This window comes from Lissotriton helveticus, chromosome 1_1 (assembly GCF_964261635.1).
Source record: "Lissotriton helveticus chromosome 1_1, aLisHel1.1, whole genome shotgun sequence".
Classification (NCBI taxonomy): domain Eukaryota; kingdom Metazoa; phylum Chordata; class Amphibia; order Caudata; family Salamandridae; genus Lissotriton; species Lissotriton helveticus.
In genome coordinates this window covers 478,710,665-478,735,675 of record NC_136057.1, presented here as the reverse complement: position 1 = coordinate 478,735,675, position 25,011 = coordinate 478,710,665, and the positions used below count along the sequence as shown (strand labels likewise).

The 25,011-nt window shown below is 43.2% G+C and overlaps 1 protein-coding gene across 3 annotated transcripts in view; it reads left to right on the top strand.

Annotated features, from left to right (window-relative positions):
* PTPRR (protein tyrosine phosphatase receptor type R) overlaps positions 1-25,011 on the top strand; it is a 962,385-nt gene that overhangs the window by 364,733 nt on the left and 572,641 nt on the right. Inside the window, exon 1 of one of the 3 annotated variants that reach the window (XM_078673921.1) lies at positions 12,829-12,919. The exons of the other annotated variants lie outside the window; for them this stretch is intronic. Coding sequence (XP_078530047.1) covers positions 12,893-12,919 — 27 coding nt within the window. The 5' untranslated portion in view covers positions 12,829-12,892. Of the gene's footprint in view, positions 1-12,828; positions 12,920-25,011 lie in introns of those variants that run through there. 3 annotated transcript variants of the gene reach the window in all.

Here is a 25,011-nt window from a genome sequence, read left to right as displayed (position 1 = left end):
TCTACTTGAACTGCACAGTAAGAACAACCTAATAAGAATAAAATAAACAGAATGTTATGTTTTTATATATGTAAACAGAGAATCTTCCCTATGCAAACAGATGGACAGTAATTTGGGATGAAAGTGACACTCACAGCAAGCCACATCACTCAAAAAGTACATGTGAAAGGTCAATTCAACAAGTAAGGACGATGCACATGCATCATACGCAGTGGTGAAACAAATTGCATCACTGTTTTAGATATTACTGTACTGTATTTGCTCATTGGCTCTCTTACCCTAGATTATAGGGGGTACTGGCTTCCTGGTCAGAGAGATGGGACGGTGTCCTTTGTAGTCACACACAAGTAAGATCAAGGTTCAGAAGTTCAAAAAGTAAGCGTAAAGTTAGCAGATAATTCAGCACCTACTCGCCAGGAGCAGAGGAGTATTGTTGGACTTGGCCCTTTTTGCAGGGTCATCCCAAAACTTTTTGACTTTCTCCTACCCTTTTTTCTGACAAGGTGTGGGTGGTTTTAGGACTCTGGGCACTTTAGCACTGCTGTCCATTGTAAAGTGTGTGTGCTCTCTGTGTTACATATGGTAAGATTGGTCTACACCTGTTTGGCCTATTTAATTTACCTGACAGTCCCTTGTAAAGTGGTATCTCATATACCCAGGGCCGGTGAATTAAATGCTACTGGTGGGCTTGCAGCGCTGATTGCCCCACCCACCAAAGTTGCCATTCAAACCTATGTGCAGGCAGTGTTACTGATGCTGTGATGTGGCACCTAAAGTGTGTGCCATGTCTGTGACCTCCCCTTTTACTACATGTCAGTCACCCCTAAGGTAGGCCCTAGCTAGCCCTATCGGCAGGGTGCACTGTAGGTAAAAGCTAGGACATGTATCTTAAGTGTGTGACATGTCCTGGTAGTGCCAAACAGCCATTTCTGTGTGCTATGTGTCTGCCTGCTTGATGTGAATTGCATGTCTGGCTTTTGAGTGACAGGGGCTGGTGAGGTATGTGTGGCTCCAGGAGGGGCAGGGTGAGTCAGCACTAGGCTGAATAGGACATCTACATTTGGAGTAGTGGGAGGAGTAGTCCCCTGACCCTGAATAGGATTGTGCCTGCCCTGTACAATGCTGGCTCCGCCCCCTGTGGTGTGTCTGATCACCGAGCTCCTACCTGACAAAGAGGAGGAGGAGCCTGGTAAACAGAGTGCTCCAATTCCCCTCTGAACCAGTTTTTGCTAGTTCCCCCAAGCCCTGAACATGCCTTGTACTGCAGACAAAGGAATCTGAAATATAAATATAGTGGCTGTGACCCCATGATGTTGCACTGTTCTTGTGCTGAGGGGTCCCCCGCATTTTGCGCCTTTCCGGCGGGAGCACGCCCCGCATTGTGGTGCCAAGCGGGAACCTACCCTGCTTTATGAATATTTCATCAGCGGGTGCCTACCCCGCATTATGGTGCCTTTTTGAACGGGTACGCACCCTGCTTTATGCTTTTATTTTCAAGTGGGTGCCCACCCGCCATTGCGGCTGAGAATAGAGCGGCCGGCCCGACCAGGAAGCCAGGCGGCCTTGCCTGACTCTGGGCGGGGCCCAAAACAGGGAGAGGCTGCCGGGGCCGCCAATCGCAGCGTGGCCGGCCGGAGGAACGGCCCAGTGAGAGCCTGTGAGCGGGCGGGGCTTCTGTGAGCTGGGGGAAGCCCTGCATACATCGCCTGAGAAAAAGAGAGAGTCCCTGAGGAGTGGGGGCTCTCCTGATGCATGCCGCAAGCGGCGCAAAAGGAGTCCCATTGCAGGGGGGCTGAGAGGGGAGAGGTGTGGAGTGCTCCAGCTGCACTGTGAGAGCACAGGTGAGAGGGGCTCGGGGTGACATTGTTGGTGCCTTTCTAGTCACATTGCCGGTGCTTGGTTGCTCTGAGCGACCCGCAGGAGTTTGGGCCGCTCCAACGTGGGCCACATTGTTTTTAGGGCCCCCCTGGGGGGTCCAGAGGGCCCCGGGGTGCCTACGCCTATTTTAAGATATTATCCCAGCTGCCCCGCCTGACAGTGGGCAGCTCCAACGTTGGGACCCTTTTGTTCCTACGAGTCCCAGAGTGGGGCTCAGGCCATTTTCCTCAGTTGCAACGCTGTAGCGGCAATTGCAACGATTGGGTATGTTTTGTTTGAGAGAGCCCCAGTGGGAGCCCAGACGGCACAGTGTGTGCCAGGGCCTACAGTATTTTCACAGCTGCACCGCAATTAGCGGCAGCTGCAATATTTAGGCCAGTGCAGTTGCACACTTTGGATTCTGCTGCAGTGGCAGCCAGCCCTGACATTTGGGACATAAGGCATTTGAGCCCTCTGAGAAGCCAGTTTGCCAGGGGGTCAGTTCGGTTGGTAGGGTGCCAGGCCCTTTATATGATTTATGTGATGCCTATGACAAATGTGATTTATGCACCCTGATTTATACCTCTAATGTGATATATGATTATGAGGTTATTGCATTCTGATGTTTATGTTTAGGAGGTTATTCCCTAATCTGAGGTTTATGCTTATGAGGTTATTGCCTAATGTGATTTCTTCTTATGAGGTTATTGCATACTGTGTTTATGCTGGTGAGGATATTATTGCCTTATGTGTTTAGGCTTAGGAGGTTGGCACATAATGTGTTTTACGCCTAATGTGATGCAGATTGCATAATGTGATTCATGTTGCAGGATATATTGCTGAGTACAGTGGTTTGCCAGTAATTACTGGTTGTGTTCTGCATTTACTATTTGTGCTTTGTGATGGTTCTGACAGTGGCCCAATTGGCCCTGTCATGTGTATATAATCCCCTGTAAACATTGCGTAGTGGCAGTTGGCACAGTGTATATTGTGCGATTACTCTTCAAATGTGTTTTGGATAATACAAAGGATATTTTTATATATAACCATGTGTGGAGTTCTTTTGTGATGTGCCTAGTATGTTGCTGCTGTGTGTGTGTTGCGCGAACACTTTACACATTGCCTCCGGGATAAGTCTGACTGCTCGTGCCAAGCTACCAAGGGGGTGAGCAGGGGTTATCTTTAGCGTGTAACTCCCTTGCCCTAACTAGAGTGGTGGTTTCTGCCTGGCTAAGGCGCAAGCCCTAGCCAACCAGAAATCCCATTTCTAACAAGTATGGTAATAACTTATCTCAGTTCATAACTCAGACAGAAGGGGGGAGAAGCATGACTTTGAATAATTATAACTCATAGGAGGCTCTGGTAAAGAGATGCATAGTAATTGTGCTGCACGCACACTTAAGTATGTCAGTATGATGCAAAAGAGCTGCTGATCTGTTCAGGTCAATCCCCAAGGGTTGGCATGTGGGTAAATAAACAGACTCTTTACATTCAGCCTGCATTATGTTGTTACCAATCTCAGGGTGCTGATGCAGTAAATGCTATTAGCACATCGTTTTAATACAAATCCTGAAGCAACAAATTGTGCAGCATAGTGTTGTAATAAAGCCCCCAAGGTACCGACTATTGCAGGTCAACACAAGTGACATATTGACCCATACCTCCATTCCTTCATATATCCTCTCACAGTGACACTCATGCATAGACTCTAACTGGGGTCAGTGGGTTACGCACATTTACACCAACAACACAGCACACACACAAACACACACATATATATATATATATATATATATATATATATATATATATATATATATATATATATATATATATATATATATATATATATATATATATATATATATCCACGCTCTCTCCTCCTGCTAGTATAGATCCAAGGCTTAATAATATGTGAGGTATATGTTGCTAATAGTACTCTGGATATGCCGAAACACGGCTGTATGTTTTTGTCTGTCTTTGGTTGAAACTACCAAAATGGCGCTGCCAGTCTCGGTTTTAATACTAAGCAATAGAAAGACAATATCCGAAAAAATTGGTAGTTCGGTTTTTCTAACTATGGCTAACGCTTTATTTTTGTGTAGAAATATTCGATCTATAGGACAGGATCAAGCGGTGCCGATATACGGCTTTATGATGATAATGTATATCTAGTGAAAATCATGACTAGTTTAACTGATAGGTGAACCGGATATAATAATCCGAATGCTAACGCATTTTTGAAGAAAAAAAGCAAATGTGTTTAAAACAGAATATTTGGATGCAATGTACCCTCAAATATGAAGATTCATCGTATATGGTGTTTTGATTATAGTCCCTTGTTTGTTTTCATGAGAAAATCACGTGGACGCGAATGATAAAACATGGCTCCAATGTTTGTAACATTGAGGAAGGCGGAGCGCCGAAACGCGTCTGTTGCGAACCAAATCAATCTATTTGGAGAATTACCCCTGGAGTGCGTGGTTTCTATTGAAAGAGAGGTGGAGACCTTGAGCGACATATATATATATATATATATATATATATATATATATATATATATATATATATATATCACGAGTATCCACTCCGTCCACTTCCACCAGAAACCTCGGCGGCGAAGAAGGAGAAGCGAACCACTTCTTTTAGGCAAGATGTTTTATTATAACCTTTTCAGCAACAGCATTCGACAGATGACGCGTTTCGGGCTCAGGCGCCCTTGATCATATATACATATATATATCGCAATACGTCTCTGTATCTTTTCAGAACTGGTTAAATGTCCTTGAGGACGGCTAAGCTGGTACGTTTGTCCCAGTGCATTGTGAAGCATTTCCCCCACCCCGGACGTACTTCATCAAAAGGTCCATCATTCCTGTTCACCTGTATGGCACCCGCTCTCTGCCGCTGGTACACATGCGGGCAGAGAGAAGCCCTTTTTAAATACCTGGCAATGATCTGTAGCCAAGGCGGATATCTGCCCTCAGGAGGAAGGCGAGGGGGACCACGCAATTGAGTGGTAGATGAGGGGAAATGTAGGTCCAGCTGGCATGAGTCTAACGCTAGTGCGAACATTAACGCTTCCATTAAGCGGTACATCCTCACTTGATTAACCCCTTGTAATATGTATCTCAGTCCATGCCACAAGGCTGTTGGTAAAGCTATTTAAAAAAATACTTTTACAGGGAAACATTCATAATGATTTTACCAATGTGGGACAGTATTTCTTCAGTGCGCTTCTATAAACACATTAAAAAAAATTGAAGTAGTGATGGTGAATAGGGAAGTAATGAGTATTGGTAATGCCACTAGGGTTGGTCTTAGAAAAGTGTTAGCCAACCTTTTGGTTTTACCAATGCATGCTTCAGATGCCTAAAAGAATTGGCAAAGTAAATAGACCAAATCGATCCCCAGCATGATGACATATGCATGCTCATGCGTCATTAAGCCTGCACACGTATAAATCATGACAAGGCAGTGGTAAGGTTACTGAAGTGGGAGGGAGTATGGGAAGAAAGAGTAGCACTTATGCTCATGATATCCTACTATGTATAGCAGGTCAGGAACACACATTGGGAAGATTAATACAAATCCTCCCAATATTTGGTATATTTTAGTATTTATTGGGACAAATCAATCACATACCAGCCCATCAAGTGGACAGGTAGCCCATAATTCAGAAACCCATTCAGGACTGCACACACTGGGTTCCAATATTTAGGATGTATATTACTTGACAACCATAGGAATTCTTGAGGAGAAATCTTTACAAACGTTTAGATAATTTCTAATCGAAGGACAGCACTGGAGGAAGTTACTTCTTTCTTTATTGGGAAGAGTGGCACTATATAAAATTATGTTTCTATCTATATTTCTATAATAAAGATACCCATGTGGTATCCCAGAACTGTTCCTCCAAAAGTTAGAGAGTTACAAGCACTACTATGTGATGGGAAATCGCCTAGAATTTGTACCAGAACCCTAAATATAGGAGTTTAGCATGGTGGAATAGTGCTCCCTGATGTATGCCAATACTACTGGGTAGCCCAATTGATGATAGTCAATGCATGGGTCCTCTCAACTCATAAAGAACCTTCTCTCCGAATAAATTGACATGCAGTAGGCAAAAAAGGATATCTAGCATTTTATATGACAGAACATAACCTAATGAGCGGTAAAGCATGGCATATAGCATGAATCAGCAGCATTAGGCTTTAAAAACACTTTGACATAACATACCTGTGAGAATGTAGATTATTAGTTTTATTAAGTGGTAGACCTCTTCCAATAATAATGGCACTATTTTTTGTCCAGTTTGGTCTCAATAATCTGGTCCAGTTTGGTCTAGATAATTTAAATCTGAACTTAAACCTTGGAAGTTATAGCACAGACCAGACAGGCATAACTTTGAAGAAATGTGTAAAACATTTATCTGTACCAATGCTGTTAAAATGTAGAAAACACAACACAATACAAAACCCACAAATGATACAAATCTGAAGTAGGAAACTGGAGATATCATCTTTCAAAGTTTTAAAGGTTTGTAGCTCTAAATGTATAAAGTGCCATCAGTGGGTATCTGGTTGCACTAGACTGGGTCAAAGTCAAAGGTTAAGTCTGACTGCAATGGAGCGTGGGTTGGATAGAGGGACCTGGTTCAATCCGGAGGAAAGTTTACCTTCTGATTTAGTTATTTATCTGGAGAAAGGTGTTCCCGTCAACAAGATTGTCGGCGGGTCAGGGTGCCAGCCGGATCCAAAGAGGGACTCATGGACATTGAAATGCAGGACCTCTGTGGGAGCCTTGGCTCCGGCGGGAAGTTTGAGGCTCTCAATGTTGAAGGTGGTAAAACTCAGAGTGGGCGAAGTCCAAAGGCGTGGACCTGGATGGCGTTTTCATTATCAGGGGGTTGGCATTGGCCCAGTGAAGTCCTCTACGTTCAAACTTAGAAACTTTTTGGAGGTCAGGACCATTTTAGTGGGGCAAACCAGCAAGTTGAGTCTGATCAGCAGCTTTACGCTGACGGTTGTGGCTCAGTGGCTGTCTGGGGGTTGCCTCTGGTTCTTTTTTGTAAAAGTTCAGAACAAGTTTTTAAGTGTTAAGCGTTAAGTTTGAAGGGGGAAAGACTACACTCTAACACCAGCCAAGAGTCCAGGACCTTTTGGGCACCACTTGGGGATTAGGACTGAATCTTCCATAATCCACCAATAGAATCTGGCAATTCCAGTTGGAACTGGTCAGCTGGGTACAGCAGAGACGTGGGTTTCTTGCATGTTTGTGTTTCCACAGCTGAACAGTAGGCTAGCCAACTAACCCTTGGAGTCCACTCTTCTGTCCTGGGTACAAGTGAGGATTAGGTCCTGTTCTTGGAGTTTCTCTTCAGAGATTTACAGAAGGTAAAGTCATTCTTCAGTCTTCCACAGGTCCAGAGATTTTCTGAACAGAGCATTGAGGGTGCACTCTTATACCCAATGCCATCTTGTGTGTGCTGGAAACTCCTGGTCAATCCTTAACAACTGGCGCAGATGTTCCCACGGGTACTGCTACCCACTTTTGCAGCATTTACTGTGTGTTTTACTGTAAACTATGCCACAGTGTCCCTCGCTACCTAAAACCAATATGGCAGAACTTTTATTCCCTTGTGCAGATGGGGAATTCCCATTGCAAAACAGTACTGGAACAGGTTGTCCCACTGGGATTGATGCTATTTGGACAATGGCTGGGGCAGGTCTAGGTGTAAGTAACATCTGCCTGTGACAGGGGATGCCCCTTTGAAGCTTGTGCAGTTGGTGGGCTCATCCCCTAGGCAGCCACGGCCGGTAGTGGGAGTACCGGTCAGACGGTGAGGTGGGGAGGGGCAGGGTGGGGGGTAGTAATGTATGGATTACGGATTGTAAAAGGTAAGCAAACATAAAAATAAATAAAACGAATTTCGCTGCACACACTGCATCGCATTTGGTGATGCAGTGTGTGCAATGAAATTCGTTTTATTTATTTTTATGTTTACTTACCTTTTAAAGTCCGTAATCCATACATTACTACCCCCCACCCTGCCCCTCCCCCTCCCCATGTCACCGCCCGGCCGGTACTCCCACTACCGGCCGCGGCTGCTTTCTGAACATTCCTGGAAAACCCATTCTTGGATATTGTAAGTGTGGCAGGAGTGCGGAACTTCCACACACCTTCCAGAAATCCATAGCATACCTTACTTCTCCGTTCATTTACTCTGCACAGTAAATATATTCAGGCAGTCTGAACAGGAGGAGCCCACTTTTAAGAATAGGGGGAGCATACTTTTAAGAAGGCGTCCGGCGAGAATTAACAGTATTTTAGCTTAGCTGGTTCATATTCCTGCCATGAAGGCTAAAAAAACTTTAAGCGGGGTAAATGATGAGCGCCACAGATGGCCTTCTGCTAACACAATATAGCACAGCATTAGACCTGCCAGCGATGTAATAAAACACACTCATGTGTGGGTCTGCAGTTGTGTCACTTTCACTGAAAAATTAGATGCTTAAAAAATACATCAATAATAAAGAAGAGTGGTTTCAGTGCTGCGTACAGCACACACATTATTATGAATGCCATTTTATTGGACCCACTAAAATGATTTGTTCCAACCACTCTCCCAAATAAAGAGACAAAGTGCCTGTTTGTACTTCCAGTGTTGGTAATATAGTTTGAAATATCTGAAATCTTTAGCACTCTGTCTAGCAAATGTTTATTGCATCTGTGGAGTTTAGGAAAGTGCGCCGAGACACATTAAAATGTTGACCTGAATGAAAAAAAGAACAAGCAGTAGTGCAGTTTATAAAAGGCAGTGTCTCCGTGGCTACATTACAGCTACCCTTTGACACCTTTGAACACGCACCAAAGGCCGCAAGAGAAAACAGTTGATAGCGTGGCATTATTGCTTCATTTCCTGGTGAAATCCATACAGGTCATATGGAAGGGATGTGGGGCTTGCCGCACGTCCACCTCTGACATCAAAACCTTCATGATGATAACCATTAATCAAAGTTAGCAATCATTGGATTGATTACATGGAGAATGAGAGGACTGAAACACAACCATAAACGGACCGCCCCAAAAAAAAGTGCAGTAGCACCCTATACAAAACAAGCATTTACAATGCAATGGGTCTTGCACAGCGAGATTTTGAGCTATTGGCATTGTAAATGGTAATGCCTTTTATAATATTCAAAGGCATTGTCATTTACAACACTAATAGGTCAAACTTCAGCTAAAGCAAGACTTATTGTATTGCAGAGCACGGTGTCCGAGAAGCGGGCGCTGTGCTCACAATTAATGTTTAAAAAAGTTTAAAAAAACAGAGCGCTGTGCCCTGAAGCGGTCGCTGCGCTCAGCATCCAAGTGTATTTAAAAAAAAAAAAAAAGATGAAAGAAAGCGCGGTTTCCCTGAAGCGGACGCCTCATTCTTCTTAAAAGTAATACATTTTTAAAAAGTGTTGCTAATGTACTGTGAGTGCTGTGGGGTAGGGGACAGCCACTTCTAAAGTTAGAGCGGCACAGCGCTCCATACGAAAAGCGGCCGCCATTGTCCTGTGTGGGCATGCGGAAAATACAAAAAGCAGCTGCCATTGTCCCCATTAGTCAATAAACAAAATAGTGCTCACCGGCTTATAACCCAGACAGTGTAACAAGCCAAGTAAAAGGTCCAAACGTTGTCGAAGGTGGGAAAAACAAATACAGACAAGGCTGTGCCAAGGAGGGACTAACAAGTCTATCAACGAATCAGAAACCTGCATTTACGAAGGACAACGACACAAGCAAATTACAAATATGGCCAGCAAGTGGGCAGGGCTTCAAAGCCATACTCCACTACTGCATGCCTTGCAGCAGTGCATGCGCTGCCCAGTCTCGACCTAACAAACCATTAGCTTTCAGGGTCAACCAGCACAATTTAATGAAAGGTCTGAACCGGTAAACACCAATTCAGGGCAAGGGTCTGACATCTTTACATGTCATGGAAGCTCTTTCTCTTTAGGCGAGTCCATAGCCAGGAGACTTTGGGGCCTCTTCAAAAACTGCATTTTGGACAATGTTTAGTAGTATTACAATACTGCTACAAATTGCTATTCGTAAACCCACATGCAGAGATCTCTGCCTCTCCTATCTTTTTATGCAGAGATCTCTGGCCCCACCGTGGCGATTTCCGCACACGTCAATATATGTTTTTGTAGCAAATGTGTGAGGGATGTGGGGAGTTGCTGGAAAATTGGGAATACTTACAATTAAATGTAAGGGGTTAAGGGAAGAGTAAGGTGGGGTTAAGGGAGGATTAAGCAAGGGACATTCACCCACCCACAAAACAGTAAGCCGATCCCTATTCACAAAGTGCCCTTCGATAGCTACTACAGCCAAAATGAACCCAAAAAAGCAGTAAATGTTATCCAGCTCAGGGCTGGAATAAGACCAGTGCCACACATGGCCAACAACGTGTACTGCAAAAACCCTTCCATTGAAAATCATGAAGGCCGAGACTTAAAATAAAACCTCCCAGGTATTAATATTAAAATAAATGGGATTTTTATTAATATTTAAAAATCTAAATACATTTTATTTAATGTTAAAAATTGTGTATAAATGAAACAGTAGATTTTTTGTTTTATAATTTTTTATGAACTATTTTTAAATTTCAACATTAGTTTAACATTTATATTCATTGAAAATAAATACATTACTTTTTTAATAATATGTTTATTTTTGTATTACCTAAAACTATTCCAATACATGTCCTCTCAATACAATAAAACATATTAATTACAAAACATTAAAATAGCTTAAATGTGTTCAAGTACATGGCTATGACCGGGCAAATCAGGTGCGTGGTTACAATACAATAATACAAAATACTGCTCACTGGGCTTTGGCAGCGTCCTTCCATCCTTTAGCCAGTACCCTTTTCACCACCAACTGATACAATTTCACCAGCGTACAATTCAGTCTTATATCAGTGGGATAAACCATGATGCTACCACCCATCTACATGTCCTTATCCTTCTAGTATTGAATTTCTTGCATGGGAGTTTACACTGATTTTCCAAGGTGGCTTTGCAAAGGCACAATGCATGAATAATGTCTTCAGGGCCTTGTCCGCTTAGCCTACAGATTCCTTGGCCTACCCTTCCTCTCCAAGGATGATAATGCGTTAATACAGGCAATACCCCCAGTCTGTATTTTAAGTACTGTCCTTTATATGATTCCCGTGGGGAACCGCTACTTAGCCTTGGGGGTACACCTTTGTGTAGCTGCTGAGTGTTAGGCATCCGTGGCTCCGCCTTGACAAGTATTGCTTCTTTTCAGAAGAGAAAGGACTTTGGTGTTCTGTTTTGTTATCCATTTTAGTTTATTTCGGAACAGATTAAGGTCCAAGGCAGACAAAAGGCCAAGGGTTATACACTGGTGTAAAAAGGCTCTCATAGCTGAAAGGTCCTGCCTTGTTTTCCAACCAGAGGTGATGGCCTAGAGAGCACTCCCTTGCAAGTTTGAAGCCGTGACAGTAGTTCACGAAGTCCGCCTACCGGCCCAAGGTTTGTTTTACTAGGCCTAACTCCAACCTAATTTGTGCAGGGGGCGTCTGCATCATTTTTAATTCGTTTTATATCTCACTTTTAAAATATTTAAATATATAATAAAAAATAATATTTTTTGTACATTGACAGGTTCTTTTTAGATTTAAACTTCAGAAATGTTCTTAATTTAATTTACTGAAAATAATGATTAGTGATTGGAGAGGTTGCAGGAAGCCACTGGAAACATCTGATGTGAGCTATGTAAACATTTGTAGCATGAAATGATGTATGTTCCCATACTTTTGAGTATTCATTTCCAGAACCCACTTTCATGACAGCAGTACGACCATTCCTTCATAGTATGGGAAGTCTGCCCCCACAATCATGTGTCCCCCAAATGGTGTCTTGCTATGTAGGCTGGAGCCTCCTTGTGAAGACAAAAGCCACCATATCAGTGTGTATCTCCTGATATGGAGGCCTGCTTGCTGGAGTTGTGGCTGAGGCAGTGACTCCACTACGCTGGTGGTGTGGCAAGCGGGCCTTCATACTGAAAACGACCCATTCGTTTCTTCCACATTCTTTGCTAACGTTTTTCATACTGTTGTAGGATTTCGTTTTACCCAAGCAATATACTGAGGTGTTTGGACGATTGCACTTTCTTAGATCCTCTTTGTTGTGGTTTTTAACACCAGGATAAAAGTTGCTCGTTTTACAGATGTCGGTGGCAGCCTGTGTCTTGATATTGTTGCGGATGCTTAATACACATTTTGAATCACAGCCGGCTGCAATTTCCATATTTTATTACTTCCCCATTTTGAGCGGAACTATCAGCAGCTCTCATGCTCCGTGCAGTACATTGGGACACCAGCAAATTAAAATACACAAAGCGTCAGGCTACTCACACCTCTCATTGACATTGAAGTCCAACAAAAAGACGACACTTGCGTATAAAGATATACAATATGTATTGTGTCCAAATAGCAGCCAGTGAGTAAACAGCAACAAAAGGAACACGGAAAAAACCTTACATGCAACGACGCAACGTCATAGGAAGAGAAATCCATACAACGTGCTCAGAGGCAGCGTCTCTACTAGATACTTTTTACCTCCATGAAAAAGATGTGTACACCCCCCTCCCAGTGAAGTAGTACCTTAGGTTATTCCACTAGAAAGCATCCTGTAAACTTGTAGTGTGTGTATCACCGGCTCTCTCATCTCCAAGGGCAGCCGTCGTGCGTGCCCAGCTGTGGAAGCTGCGTGTGCGCGTGGCGTCTCCCGGGAGAGCGGCGCGCGCTCTTCAGCAGGTCTGGGACCTGCGAGGTCTCTGCGCACAATAGCAGCCTCTGCCAGGACTTTCCTTGTTGTCGAAGAGAGAGGCGGGTGTCTGTCAGAGAGAGGCGGGTGGGTGTCTGTCAGTGACTGCGAGGAGCCTGAAGGATTATCTCGGATCTTCGAAGCAAGGATGACATGTGGGCATAGTTCTGAGCAGAAGTGCAGTCATGGGCCAGTGGGCACCGGCGGGACAGGTAAGAGGCGCCGGCGTGAACCTGCCTGAATGACAGGACGCGTGAGCGAATTGTGGCGCTTTACGCATCCAGAAAATTACGTGGGATATGGTAAACATTTGCCCACATTTCAGTGCGCGAATACACCGCCCGTGGTTGTGTGTGTTTTTGTTGACATAGCACAGTGATCTCTGACGCACACAGCGTCTGACAAATGAACTACCATTTCTAATTAATACCAGTACAGTCGTGGGAGAGGCCAGCCTCTTTCAATGCCAGGTGTGCAGCGGGGATGTTGTTTCGTTGCTTTAGGTTTATCACCCACTTAAGAGTGAGTATATTTTACTGATTCCCATGTGTAAAGTGACAAATGCCTTTTATTTCCTGCTTATCCAAGCCCGTATGTTGTCATACAATACTAGTTTATATCCTAAAACTTTTAACAGGATCACACAAAAAAGTTGAAATATGTCTTGCCCGGGACCCCATAAATCTTTAACGTGACATTAGGAAGAGAGACAGAAGTAGAGGTAGGCAGCAGGTTGGAGAAAGGGTTAGATAGAAAAATGCAATAGAGCAGTGGTTCCCAAACTTTTGACTCCTGAGCACCTCCACTGAATCACTACTGGAAGCCGGGGACCCCCAAGCAATTTGTACAATTTAAATTTCTTTTTAAAAACGCCTTTTGAAGCTGAGGCAATTTCAAGAGGGAGACAGCCTGAATTGGGTCTATTGGCATGGACATGTATACAAACAGCAGTGTATTATTTAGTGGCACAAGTCTCCTGCTCTCAGCCATAGCAGCACCTCTACATTCTCATTCCATAGCCTTGGAGTGGTGACCCTTCCTTACAGCAACAGGTTGAATGATTGTGAATTATTAGCATTTTTACCTATTCACAGTTTAAGAAGGTCTAACATTTTATACAATTATGAAGCATTTTATAATAAAGACATGCCCCAAGGAGTAACGAATATTGTGAAAATTCTAACAAGATAGTGCACAAAGCGATGAGTCCAGTGTACAGAGCAAATTCAAGGGCTATATTAGGGGTTCTTCATAGAAGTGCAAGAGAAGGCAGGAAGGTATCTGCACAGGAGGCATATTGTTTCAGCAAGATCATGGAACAATGGTATGCCAATTACCATAAACCCCTGTTAGACATAATCTTTAGTCACAGACAGCAGAACAAAATTTTACCACCAAGGGGTGAGCAGTGCAGTTAAGGCATATTTCAGAGAGGCCTCGCATGGCACCTGACATAACCCTCTCCTGTTAGGATGCCCACTGCCCGTCCCTTGCAACAACAAACTGCAAAGGCTACACAGAATAAGAGCTCGATATGTCTGAATATGAAAGCTTGACAGCACACATAATTCACCCAAGGGCTTGTGGAAAGTGAGAAATCAGACAGCAGCACGAAAATCCTACTGCTGATCCTGGCTGCATCTATTTTTACCTGCCTGCCAAGTAACGGTAACCTATACACATGTGCCTTTCAACGCTTTATTGCTTTTATTGTATTGCCTGTATTTTCATTGTTGTGTCTTTGACTGCTGTTGTCTGTCTTCCCCCGCTGCCTGTATGTGGTCCGTGCCCCTTTTTCGTCCCTCTGTTCCCGTCGCTGTCCCCGTGCTCTCTCTGCCCGGTCTTTCCTTCTGTACCCCACGCTGCCCCATGTCTCTGCCCGGTTTTCCCTTCTGTTCCCCTCACTGCCCCTGTACCTCTCTGCCTGTTCTGCCTTCTGTTCTTAGCTGCCCCTATATTTCTGTATTCTGTATTGTGCCTCTGTGCCACTTGTTTTTTGTGCCCGTCTGCCCTCTGTGCCACTCGTTTTTTCCTTGTTTTTGTGCCCCTTTTGCCTTCTTTTCCACTCGTTTTTCCCTTGTTTTTTGTGCCTTTCTGCCCTCTGTTCCCCTCGTTTTTTGTGCCTTTCTGCCCTCTGTTCCACTCGCTTTTAGTGCCTTTCTGCCCTCTGTTCCACTAGTTTTTCCCGCCTTTTTTGTGCCTTTCTGCCCTCTGTTCCACTCGTTTTTTGTGCCTTTCGGCCCTCTGTTCCACTAGTTTTTATTGCCTTTCTGCCCTCTGTTCCACTCATTTTCCCCTCGTTTTTTGTGCCTTTCTGCCCTCTGTGCCACTCGTTTTCCCCTTGTTGTTTGTGCCTTTCTGCCCTCTGTGCCACTTGTTCTTCCCTATTTTTTTGTGCCTTTCTGCCCTCGGTTCCACTCGTTTTCCCCTTGTTTTTTGTGCCCTTCTGCCCTCTGTTCCACTCGTTTTTTGTGTCTTTCGGCCCACTGTTCCACTCGTTTTTCCCTCGTTTTTTGTGTCCTTCTGCCCTCTGTTCCACTCGTTTTTTGTGCCCTTCTGCCCTCTGTTCCACTCGTTTTTTGTGCCCTTCTTCCCTCTGTTCCACTCGTTTTTTGTGCCCTTATGCCTTCTGTGCTACTTGTTTTTTCCTTGTTTTTGTGCCCCTTTTGCCTTCTGTTCCACTCGTTTCCCCAACATTCACAGCGCTTGTGTGCTGTGAGGACGCATGGGCGTTTAATTTTTCACTACGACTACAGGCACTCGAGTCCTGCGGACCCCCTGGGAATATCTCACGGACCCCTGGGAGTCCACGGACCACAGTTTAGGAAACGCTGCAATAGAGCGTTCAAAGAGAGGGAAAGCTCACTTCCCTGAGGCAACTGGCCACTTTGCCCATGCCTTAAAACGTCTCTAGTTAATGTGTGCTAGTTCCATGGACACTCAGACAGTGTGCACGTTAAGACTTTCTGCAAAGTTGTTTTCGAAGTTTGACATTTCCTCTAGTAGTATGTCCAACGTGACTGATCTAAAAGAAAGACACACATTTTTTTCTAGCAATGCAAAATAGGGGTAGAGAATGTTTATGCTGACAAAAGGCAACGTTGTTTTATGTGTAGCTTACAAAAGTTGAATCTTCTGCATAAATCAGGAAGGTTTGCATGTATACTGATAATGTGCTCAAATGCACTCATGACAGACCTACTACACATTTATGTGAGGGTTTAAAATATGATCTCACTTCTTATGATGCCACTTCCTGTGATGTCACATGCTTTGATGTCACGAGGCATGAGGTCGCACACTGTGATGTCACGTGCCGCAAAGTCACACACTGCGATGTCACATGCCATGATGTCACGTGCCGTGATGCCCTTGCGTTCTGATTAACTAGATTAGTCCCACCACTTCTTTGTTTAGGACTTGTGCCCTGGGTGTAGGGGTGGCGACATCATGGGCTTTGTCTTCAGTCATTCCTTTACTGTAGAGTGACCAGATTTTCAAAACTAAGCTCTCGCAAACCCAATAGGTCTCACCTTTGGGCCTATTGGTTTTGCCAATTTTCTTTAGCCTTTCTACACTTTATCACCAATGCTGTGCAGTATGGCTAAAATAATTATTTTAATTAAAAAAATGTTTTTTTTTATGGCCAGCTGCCTCATGTTGTAGACGCAGGCACCATACAAGTACACACCTAGGAAATGAAGCAGCCACTTTTTCTTTTAGTTTTAGGTAACAATTCATGTTGGACTGGTAAGTAAACATAAAGGAAATGTGCAAAAGCTTATTTTTTTCACCGGGTGAAGCAACTCAGGTAGTCAAAAGCATTGAGGGGCATAAGCAAAGAGGGGCATGAGTGGGGTGAAAGCAACATGCGGAACAGGACAGAAACAATATGGGGGTGTGAGAAGCAAGCAAAACAGGGGACATGGGTGATGGAAGCAACACAAAGTGCATGAGTTGTGGAAAGTATCACCTAGAGCACATGTGGGTGTAGCAAATGGGTGAAAGGCAGTGTTGGAAAGTGGGTTATTGGAAGGGGTAAGTATGGTCCTACCACTAGTAATAAGGCCACTAACACGGTATAGGGGCCATTAAAGGTCTCAGTAAATTAGTCCCTTGGTCAACCCTTGGTAGCTGACAATGAGCAGTCAGGCCTAAATTAGGAAACCAGAGGGTAAAGCATGTAAAAACACCAATACATCAAATAAGTAAGACACAACACACAATAACAATCCCATACCAATTTATACAAATAGTAAATATTTTTATGGACAAATAGACACCAAAATGAAAAAAATCCAATGTAGGGAACCAGAGACACTAAATTTTAAAGATTAACCAATTTACATATAGCGTCACTCTGGCACATCTGGTCCCGTTTGATGGGGACAAAGTCAAAGTTTCAGGGAAACCGTGATGGAGCCCTGGTCGGATACACTAAGAAGGAGGCCCGGTCAAAATTTTACCTTCACATTTAGAAACTTTTCTGGAGCTTTTTCTTCCGATGTCACTCGACCTGCCTTGGCAAGCCGGATTCATAGAGGGCTTGCCGGCTTGACTTTCCGCAAGGCCAGGTCAAATCCTGGAAGCCTTGAGCTCTGTAGCTTTCAGCAGGACAAACCTGATATTCTGGCTGGGTCGCGGCTGAAGGTAATCAGCTTGACCATCGCGGTCGTCCTGAAACATTGATTTTGTCCCAGTCCAGCACGACCAGATGTCCCAGAGTTGCGCTATATATTTTAAGAACTATAAAGTGGTTAATCTTGAAAAATTCATATCTCCGGTTCCCTATATTGGATTTTTGTCTTTTTGGTGTGCTTAAACAAAGAGAAAACAGTAGTGCTTGAAATGCGTGTGGTGGAAGTAATATATCCATGCTCCAGGGGAGGGACAAACACAATAATTGGAAGGAAAGGCCACACACTAATAATTAAGAAGCAAGCACATGAAAGTTACAATGAAGCCAACCAATGGTAGGCAATTAAGCCCACTGTAAATTAACAATATGTCTCCCAATAGACAGATATGATAGTGATTCGAGGATGGAACTGATTCCCCTGGGCATCCTAAAAAAAGTTAAAATCGCCTAAGGGTGATACCCTAATAATATTTATTCAGGGGCACTCTTGGCAAGCTAAAAAACAAAGGAGATGCAATGAAAGCATTATTGTGCCTCCGCTTCTGGATGGTCTGGATGCAGAGGCACAATTAATGGTCTCATCCCATCACCTTTGTTTTTAGTTTGCCAAGAGTTCCCACAGATAAATATTATTATGGTTTTATCCTTAGGCGATTTCAGCCTATTTTTTTGATGAATGTAACTTCTGACTCTTTGAAACTCTCAGTTGGGACCTGATATTTGCGTATGCTTTGAGAGACTGTACATGTCAATAGGCCTGGGCGGTGAACTCCACTCCATTTGCGGAGTTTGCTGCGTTTTCTGCACTCCGCGCTCTGCGGAGCTAAACTCCACTTCGCACAGTGCAGTGGAGTTTTTTCCCCGCTCCCACCGTTCGCGAATGCGAGCTGTTGCTCGGGTTGAATTTCTACCCGAGCGGCAGAAGTACCAGCGCAAACTGCACTACGCCCCTCGCGGAACTCCGCAGAGTTTTTTTGTACTACGCCCATCATTATCCAGTACCTAATTTTTCAAAGAACAAGTGCCAGTGTCCAAAATTTTGCTCAGAAGCCATGGCTTGGTATGACAAATTCCAAGGAAAAACACTGCCCCTTTATCTTAAAGTTGCAGGTTCCTGCTTTCTCCCTTTCTGACAGTTATTTCCATAATACTCTTCGTCTTTATCTGTCCCTTTGGTTCTTTTTCCCTCTTTTGCTCTAGGTCAATGTCTGATGAGGAAAGATAAGTGCTGGTGTCTAAAAATGTGCGTGAATTGCGGGGTTTCGCCCTTACCTACAACCACCTTGGGCCTTTGACAATTGTATAGAGGTGGTTGTGAAATTTAAACACATCTTTACTTATGCATGAGGTACATTTTACTCAATAATCATGACCGCAAATTTGTTTTAGTAATGATTGAATGCAAAAGTTTTTTAAACATTCAAATTTTTTTCGATAAAAGAAAGGGCAATCCACATTCAACTTGACGGATATACAGTGAAAAATATTTGAAACACGTTTGAAATATGGAAAGATAAATCAAATATACATTGTGATAACACAAACTTTTCACATGAATTAGGCTAAAATTGCATCTTCACCAATCCAAGATTTTACAAGACCAGAGCATTACATTCACAGAAAGTGTTCTGAGTAGTGGAAGAAATAAAGGGTCCAGAGGTATCTAAATAGGTCTTCCAATAGTTTTTTTAGACAAATGAATTTGTACGTTCATATTGATAATGGTTGAACTAGGATCCCCTATTGATGCCGGTCTAAGCGTTTTGAACCCACACTTTCTTTGGTGGTTCTCTTCAGGACAACGGTTTGGGGAATTCTTAGGGGGCACGACAAAAGGTTTTGATTCCGATTTATCAGTTGTCGAAGTTATTATGGATTTGTACTCGTTCACCAAATCAAAGGAGCAGGACAGGCTTTTCTGCATTGCTCATGTTGTTCTGTGAGTGTCTGTCATTTTTATTTGTTAAGAAGTGGATTCTGGAGCCCAGTGTGACTACTTCACAAAAGCTTGTTAGGGCTCCCCATGGATCGCATCGTCCTCCTGCCACATGGTCTTGTAAAATCTTGGTCATGATTATTGAGTAAAATGTACCTCATGCATAAGCAAAGATGCGTTTAAATCTCACAACCACCTGATTTTGTTTTGTGATACAAAGGTGTTCAAAAATGAGCGCCAGTGGGCCCACAGGCAACCACCTGCTCATATTAAGAACTGATGTCATCACGGGGTGACATGATGAGGGGCAGACTTGTTGATATCTGCTGGTCTGTTGCCGTGATATTGGAACTCTGTCTTTATATTGTACTCCAAAAGTGCCATGTTAAACAATAAATTCAGTAGCCACTCTACATTTGGGAAATTAAGAGAGTAGCTATTACTCTATAATTCACCTTATTGCAAGAGGTTCAGCTCAAAGAAAAAAAAGAATGTTGCCTTCAACAGGGAAAAAGGGGTGAGACCTTGCTAACAGGGTCATCCATACAGATTGTGCCCAGTTAGTATTGCTAGCTATCATGTGTGTGGACTGAGACTCTATCACTACCATGTTATAATGAAAGCATTATTCCAGCTAAAGCACGATGGGAACGGAAACTGTCTGACAGACCTATTCTATTCCTAGAGGCAAATCAGGTGTGTTATAGATTTTATCTATTACTGAAAATGTGTTAGTTGCAAGTGACTTAAAGCGAGATGAGGCCCCTTAGTAAAAGAAGAGCAAATGGTAACTGCTATTTCCCAGGGTAAATAAGGCACCATCCCTCATTTGGAAGTTGTGTTACCCCCTGTTGTCCATCTAGTGTATGCTCCCCCATGTTCATCGGGGGTGATTGGGAAACATGTAACTGCCATGGATGCCATGGGCATCAGGTATCAACCCATCCCTAACCATGAGAAATTGTCATATAGTCCTTTTGTATTGGTAGATAATTTGTAAATCCACCGTTGTCAGGTGGATGTCGAGGTCCCTATTTGCTCCAACACTGTCAAGATGCACTTCAGGTTGCTGCTGTGTTCGCCAGTTCCTAATGTAACTTTTATGCATGCCATGCCCTCGTATTGCAAATACACGGTGAAGTAATGAGATACACCACATGGGTCTAGTATTAATTCATGTGTCTCTCTTGGACCAACACCTTATTCAAGGCCAAATCCAGATTTTTGGTTGCTTTAGTCAGATGGCACACCCTACAGTTCCCAAGGGATGGTGACCAATAACTTGTGCCAAGTCCCAGAGTGCTGACTTGGGATTCATATCCTTTATCCTTTCCTGATTCCTCAGTTGAACGTAATCATCCTTTAGGTTCCTTTCTCGTCTATGCTCAAAGAGTTGTGTATTGAGTTTGAGGCTACTGGTAGTCTGTCTCGGGCAGTTTTTGTTTAGTGCCATCTTCACATAATATGTGGTTACCCAGACAGGTTTCTACTTCTTTTCTTTAGGGTGGTCATGGTGAGTCAGTACTTCCATGTATTTGTTCTTCTCCTTCTTTAGTGACCTCTTAATGATCAACTCTGGATAATTAAATTGGCTCACCCTATTACTGGGAGCTTCTGCTTGTATAATAAAGTCTCTCATTTAAGTGCAGTCGTCATGTAGTCTCAGCAATTGCATGTTTGGTAGATTCTTGCATAAAAGGTGGGGTCAAAACTGTCTAGCTTGAGAAGGTTGTTTTTGTCTGTAGGTCTTTGGTGTGTATCTGTTCTGAGAGCCCTTTTCCCATGGAAGAGTTTTACATCCAGTACTGTAAGGGTCTCTATTTCTGTACAGTGCACAAATGCTACAAATTCCCTAGTTGTTACTTCATCGCCATTCTAAATTACCAATAATTTGTCAATGTAGTTGTTCCATAGTTTAAATATTGTCTGATGGAATTGCAGTGTGTAAGGATTCTTGATATCTCGAAATGATGCACATACAGCCATGCAATGCTTTGGGCAAATGTGGTGTCCAATTAAGTACTATACACATGTAGGTACTTGGTACCCTCAAATTCAACGAAATTCCTTCTCAAATTCAGTCAAATGCTCTGCATGGCAAATGTCTTAGAGTGGGATATGCCTAGGTGCTAGTGTAGAGACTCTCAGGGACTCTTCTTGGGGTAGGCTGGTACATAGTCTGGGCCTATCAGTAGGTTTCTTTTAGGATCATTCTGGATGTCTCTCAGAAGCTTATAAAGGTATTTCGTATCCTTAAAGTAGTTAGGGGTGTTCTCCACCACTGGACATAGGTCGAATCTCTAAATTATGATAGTGATTCGAGGATGGAACTGATCCTTGAGACTATCGGTTCTCCAGGTGTAGGTGTCCTGTTTTTGTAACTATTCAGTAAAATATAAAAACTTGCCAATACTGGAATGTCATGCTCACAATCAAAATTGCAGCAGGTTTTGCTACATCCAGACCCGGGCCATCCTGGGGTGCACTGGATCCCATAATATTAAGGGGGGGTTCCTCAGGGAGTGCTGTATAGAAGGGAGAAAACTAGCTTGAATATAATCTTGTTCTGGAAATAGTGAGCCAGTTATTTACACCATTCCACAGTGGGCTCCTGATGCCCTATACAGGCCTGTGAAAGTTTTCACAATTTAAAAAATGTCTCTTGACTTGTTGCCAGCTATATAATTCTGTCATCAAAATAGGATTTCTTTGTAAATTTGATCTAATTATGATATTTTTTAGAGCAGTTTATATCCTGCTTTGGCTGACAGGTTATATGATAACCTTCATTGTCTTTCAATATGTTTACACTCACTCTTAACCTCTTTGAGGGAGTCTGTGTACCATGGATAGGAAGGCTTAGCTCGGCGCACCAGCCGCAGAAGTTTGGGCGTCAGTTCACCGGTAGTAGAGCCAATCCATTTATCCAAGAGGCCAACATCAATTCGGTTGAGAGGCTGAAAAACAAATATATACATGAGCAAGGTTTCCCATTCAAATGTCAGAAGGTATGAGCAACAGGGTTCAAAAAGCATAATCTAGAGTCATCCACTAATGTCGGTCAGAATAACTTTATTTCACCAACACAATGTCATTTACACAACAATAAAATAAAATCATTTCATTTGTTGGGATATAATTTTGGGGGGTTATCGATCTCTTTTTTACTGCCAATAATAAAAAGGATGCTAAAGAAAAACAAATAAAAGGATCAGGTAGTAGATGGAGATAGTAAAGAGCTATGCGACACCGTTTAAAATTAATTTTTCGCATAATAGGGATAATGAAACGTTAGCTTTCATTTTAATAAAATTTACAGAAAAACAAAAAATGTATATCATCCTGCATGGATTGATTATCACATGTGCAAAATTGAAGTTCAGAAACAACATAAACATTGCGAGGAATAACCACCATTAACGGAATAAAATTTAATCGAAAACCTCACCAAGATGTACCTATTTTGCAGATTAGTAACGAAGGTTAGATATGTTCTGTTTGAGTTTGTTAATTCTAACATAGGGCACGCCAAGTAAGATTTAACTGTTGGGAGATTAATATTTTTAATCCCCCTTCTTATCCGGCGATTCGAAGGCAGTCGAGCTTTTAGATCAATTTTGGATGTAGAACTGCAGTTAGAAGGTTCCAAAAAGAGGTAATGTAGCCCAGCCGCCTTCAGTGTTGTTTCGACATAAGTTAGCCAAGCAACATTACCTACTCCATCTAGTTTCAGGACATCTTTGATAATTTCCCTTGTCAAAGCAAGGGACTTCTATCGCCATATTGAGTACCACATTAGGATAGGGGCCATTGCAATGATATCAGTTATATGATATGAATTTATTAACTGTTCAATTAATTAAAATCATTACAGTAAGAAAGATTAAAACTGGTGAGTAAAACAATGATCACATTAAAACTATAAAGACTGCTGGTTAAAAAGTTTTTTGTTCAAGTAATATATCCCCTCTCCGCTGCACCCACTCGGACCGTCAGCCCCGGGTCTTTATCATAAGTCCTTGCACCAAATTTCTTAGACAGCTTGGTAGGCCTTGGTGGTTTTCTCCTACAGCGAGCCATTGATGTGGTGCGATTTCTTTAGGGTGGATGGATAGAATCATGGCTCATTTGAGGGGAGGCTGCCTTGATCCCCTTATTGTACCACGCTGGTGGCACTGGTTTGTTTGTGATCGTTTGCTGCCTTTAAAGCCTTTCTAATCAGATGAATGAATTTCCAATGACTCGCCAAGGTCATCGTGGTTATTCTAGAAAAGCACAAGGCTGATGCTTCGCGGCATGTCTTGATTCCCTTGATGATGGAGACTGGGCAGAGAAGTCGACAGCGTTCATTCGTAAGGGAGGGGCAGCAGCATAAAAGGCGAAGCGAGGATTCTCTTCTGTAGGGGCACAGTCTGTAGCTTTTATTTTCCCCATTACAAGCCCATGTGGGATTAAATTCAGTGATTCCTAGAGTACACAGTCTAATAGAGAGGATTTTAGTTCTGGCTTGTGGTGTCAGGGCCTCATTCAGGTAGGGTTGTGCTTTGCCTACCATGTAGGAACTATTCAGCGGGTCTAGTTGGGGGCCATAGCCTAGGGATTTAAGGTCCAGTTCGAATGAAATTTTCATAACTTGTCTGTTTATGGTTTTTTTCCATGCATTTAGTGGGATTTCTGGCAGTGGTATGCTCTTTTCCTCGATCTTTAAAATCTTGAGTGCTTTGCCAAGACTGGTGTGCCATGCTGTACTTGGCCCTTCGAAGATGGCTCTCAATTGGTATCTTAGGGAGTTTGTTGGGTCCCTTATAATCCTTAAGTATGATTTTATAATCTCCCCTTGGCACATCAAGTCTGGCCTAACCAGGCCTAGCTCCAATCTTAGTCGTGACTTCCTTGCCGACCTTGGGATAGAAAAGACTGATTTATATGCTTTGGCTTGGATTGCGGTGAGAAGGGCATCCTGCGTTCCCGGAAAGGCCTGGTGGCCATAGCTGATGGCTGGCGGCAATTTTGCTTTTAAGGCAGTTAATATTGGTCCGGCCGTGGGGCTTATCAGATGTAAGCTCAGTTGCTTTTATTGACCTTGGACGACTGCTGTTTCAGATGGACATTTGCATTGGCCCGTTCCGTAAACTAAACCCGTAGGTAGTTATACTCTGCCACTGTACTGATCTGCAGATCTCCCATTCGCCACTGTGCTTTCTTTTTCAGATGATAGCTCCCAAAAATGACGACCTTAGTTTTCCCTTGGTTTACTAGAAGGTTGTTATCTTTGTTGAATTAGTTCAACGCATTTAGGGCTCTCTGTAGGCCCACCCTCGTGTGGTCCATTACAGCTGTGTCGTCAGCATATTGTAGGACCGGCAGACTCATGCTGACTAATCTTGGTGCTACTAAGCTGGCGCCTTTCAAGGCATCCCCCAAATCGGCCGTGTACAGGTTAAAAAGGATGGGCGCCAGCACGCATCCTTGTTTCAGCCCGTTGTTTGTTATTATTGTAGGGGACACTGTACCAGCGCTGGTTTTAACCCTCACCCAGGTGCCATCATAAAGTGATCTGATTGCCTTCAGTAGGTTTGGCGGAACACCCCAATTTTCTAGTTTCAGCCATAGCCTATTTCGTACCACTTTATCGAATGCTGTGCTGTAATCACTTAAGCAACAAAAGAGGGGAGGGTTTTTCTTCATTATTGCTTCAGTTGCTAGGTGCGCTAACGCCAGGATATTAT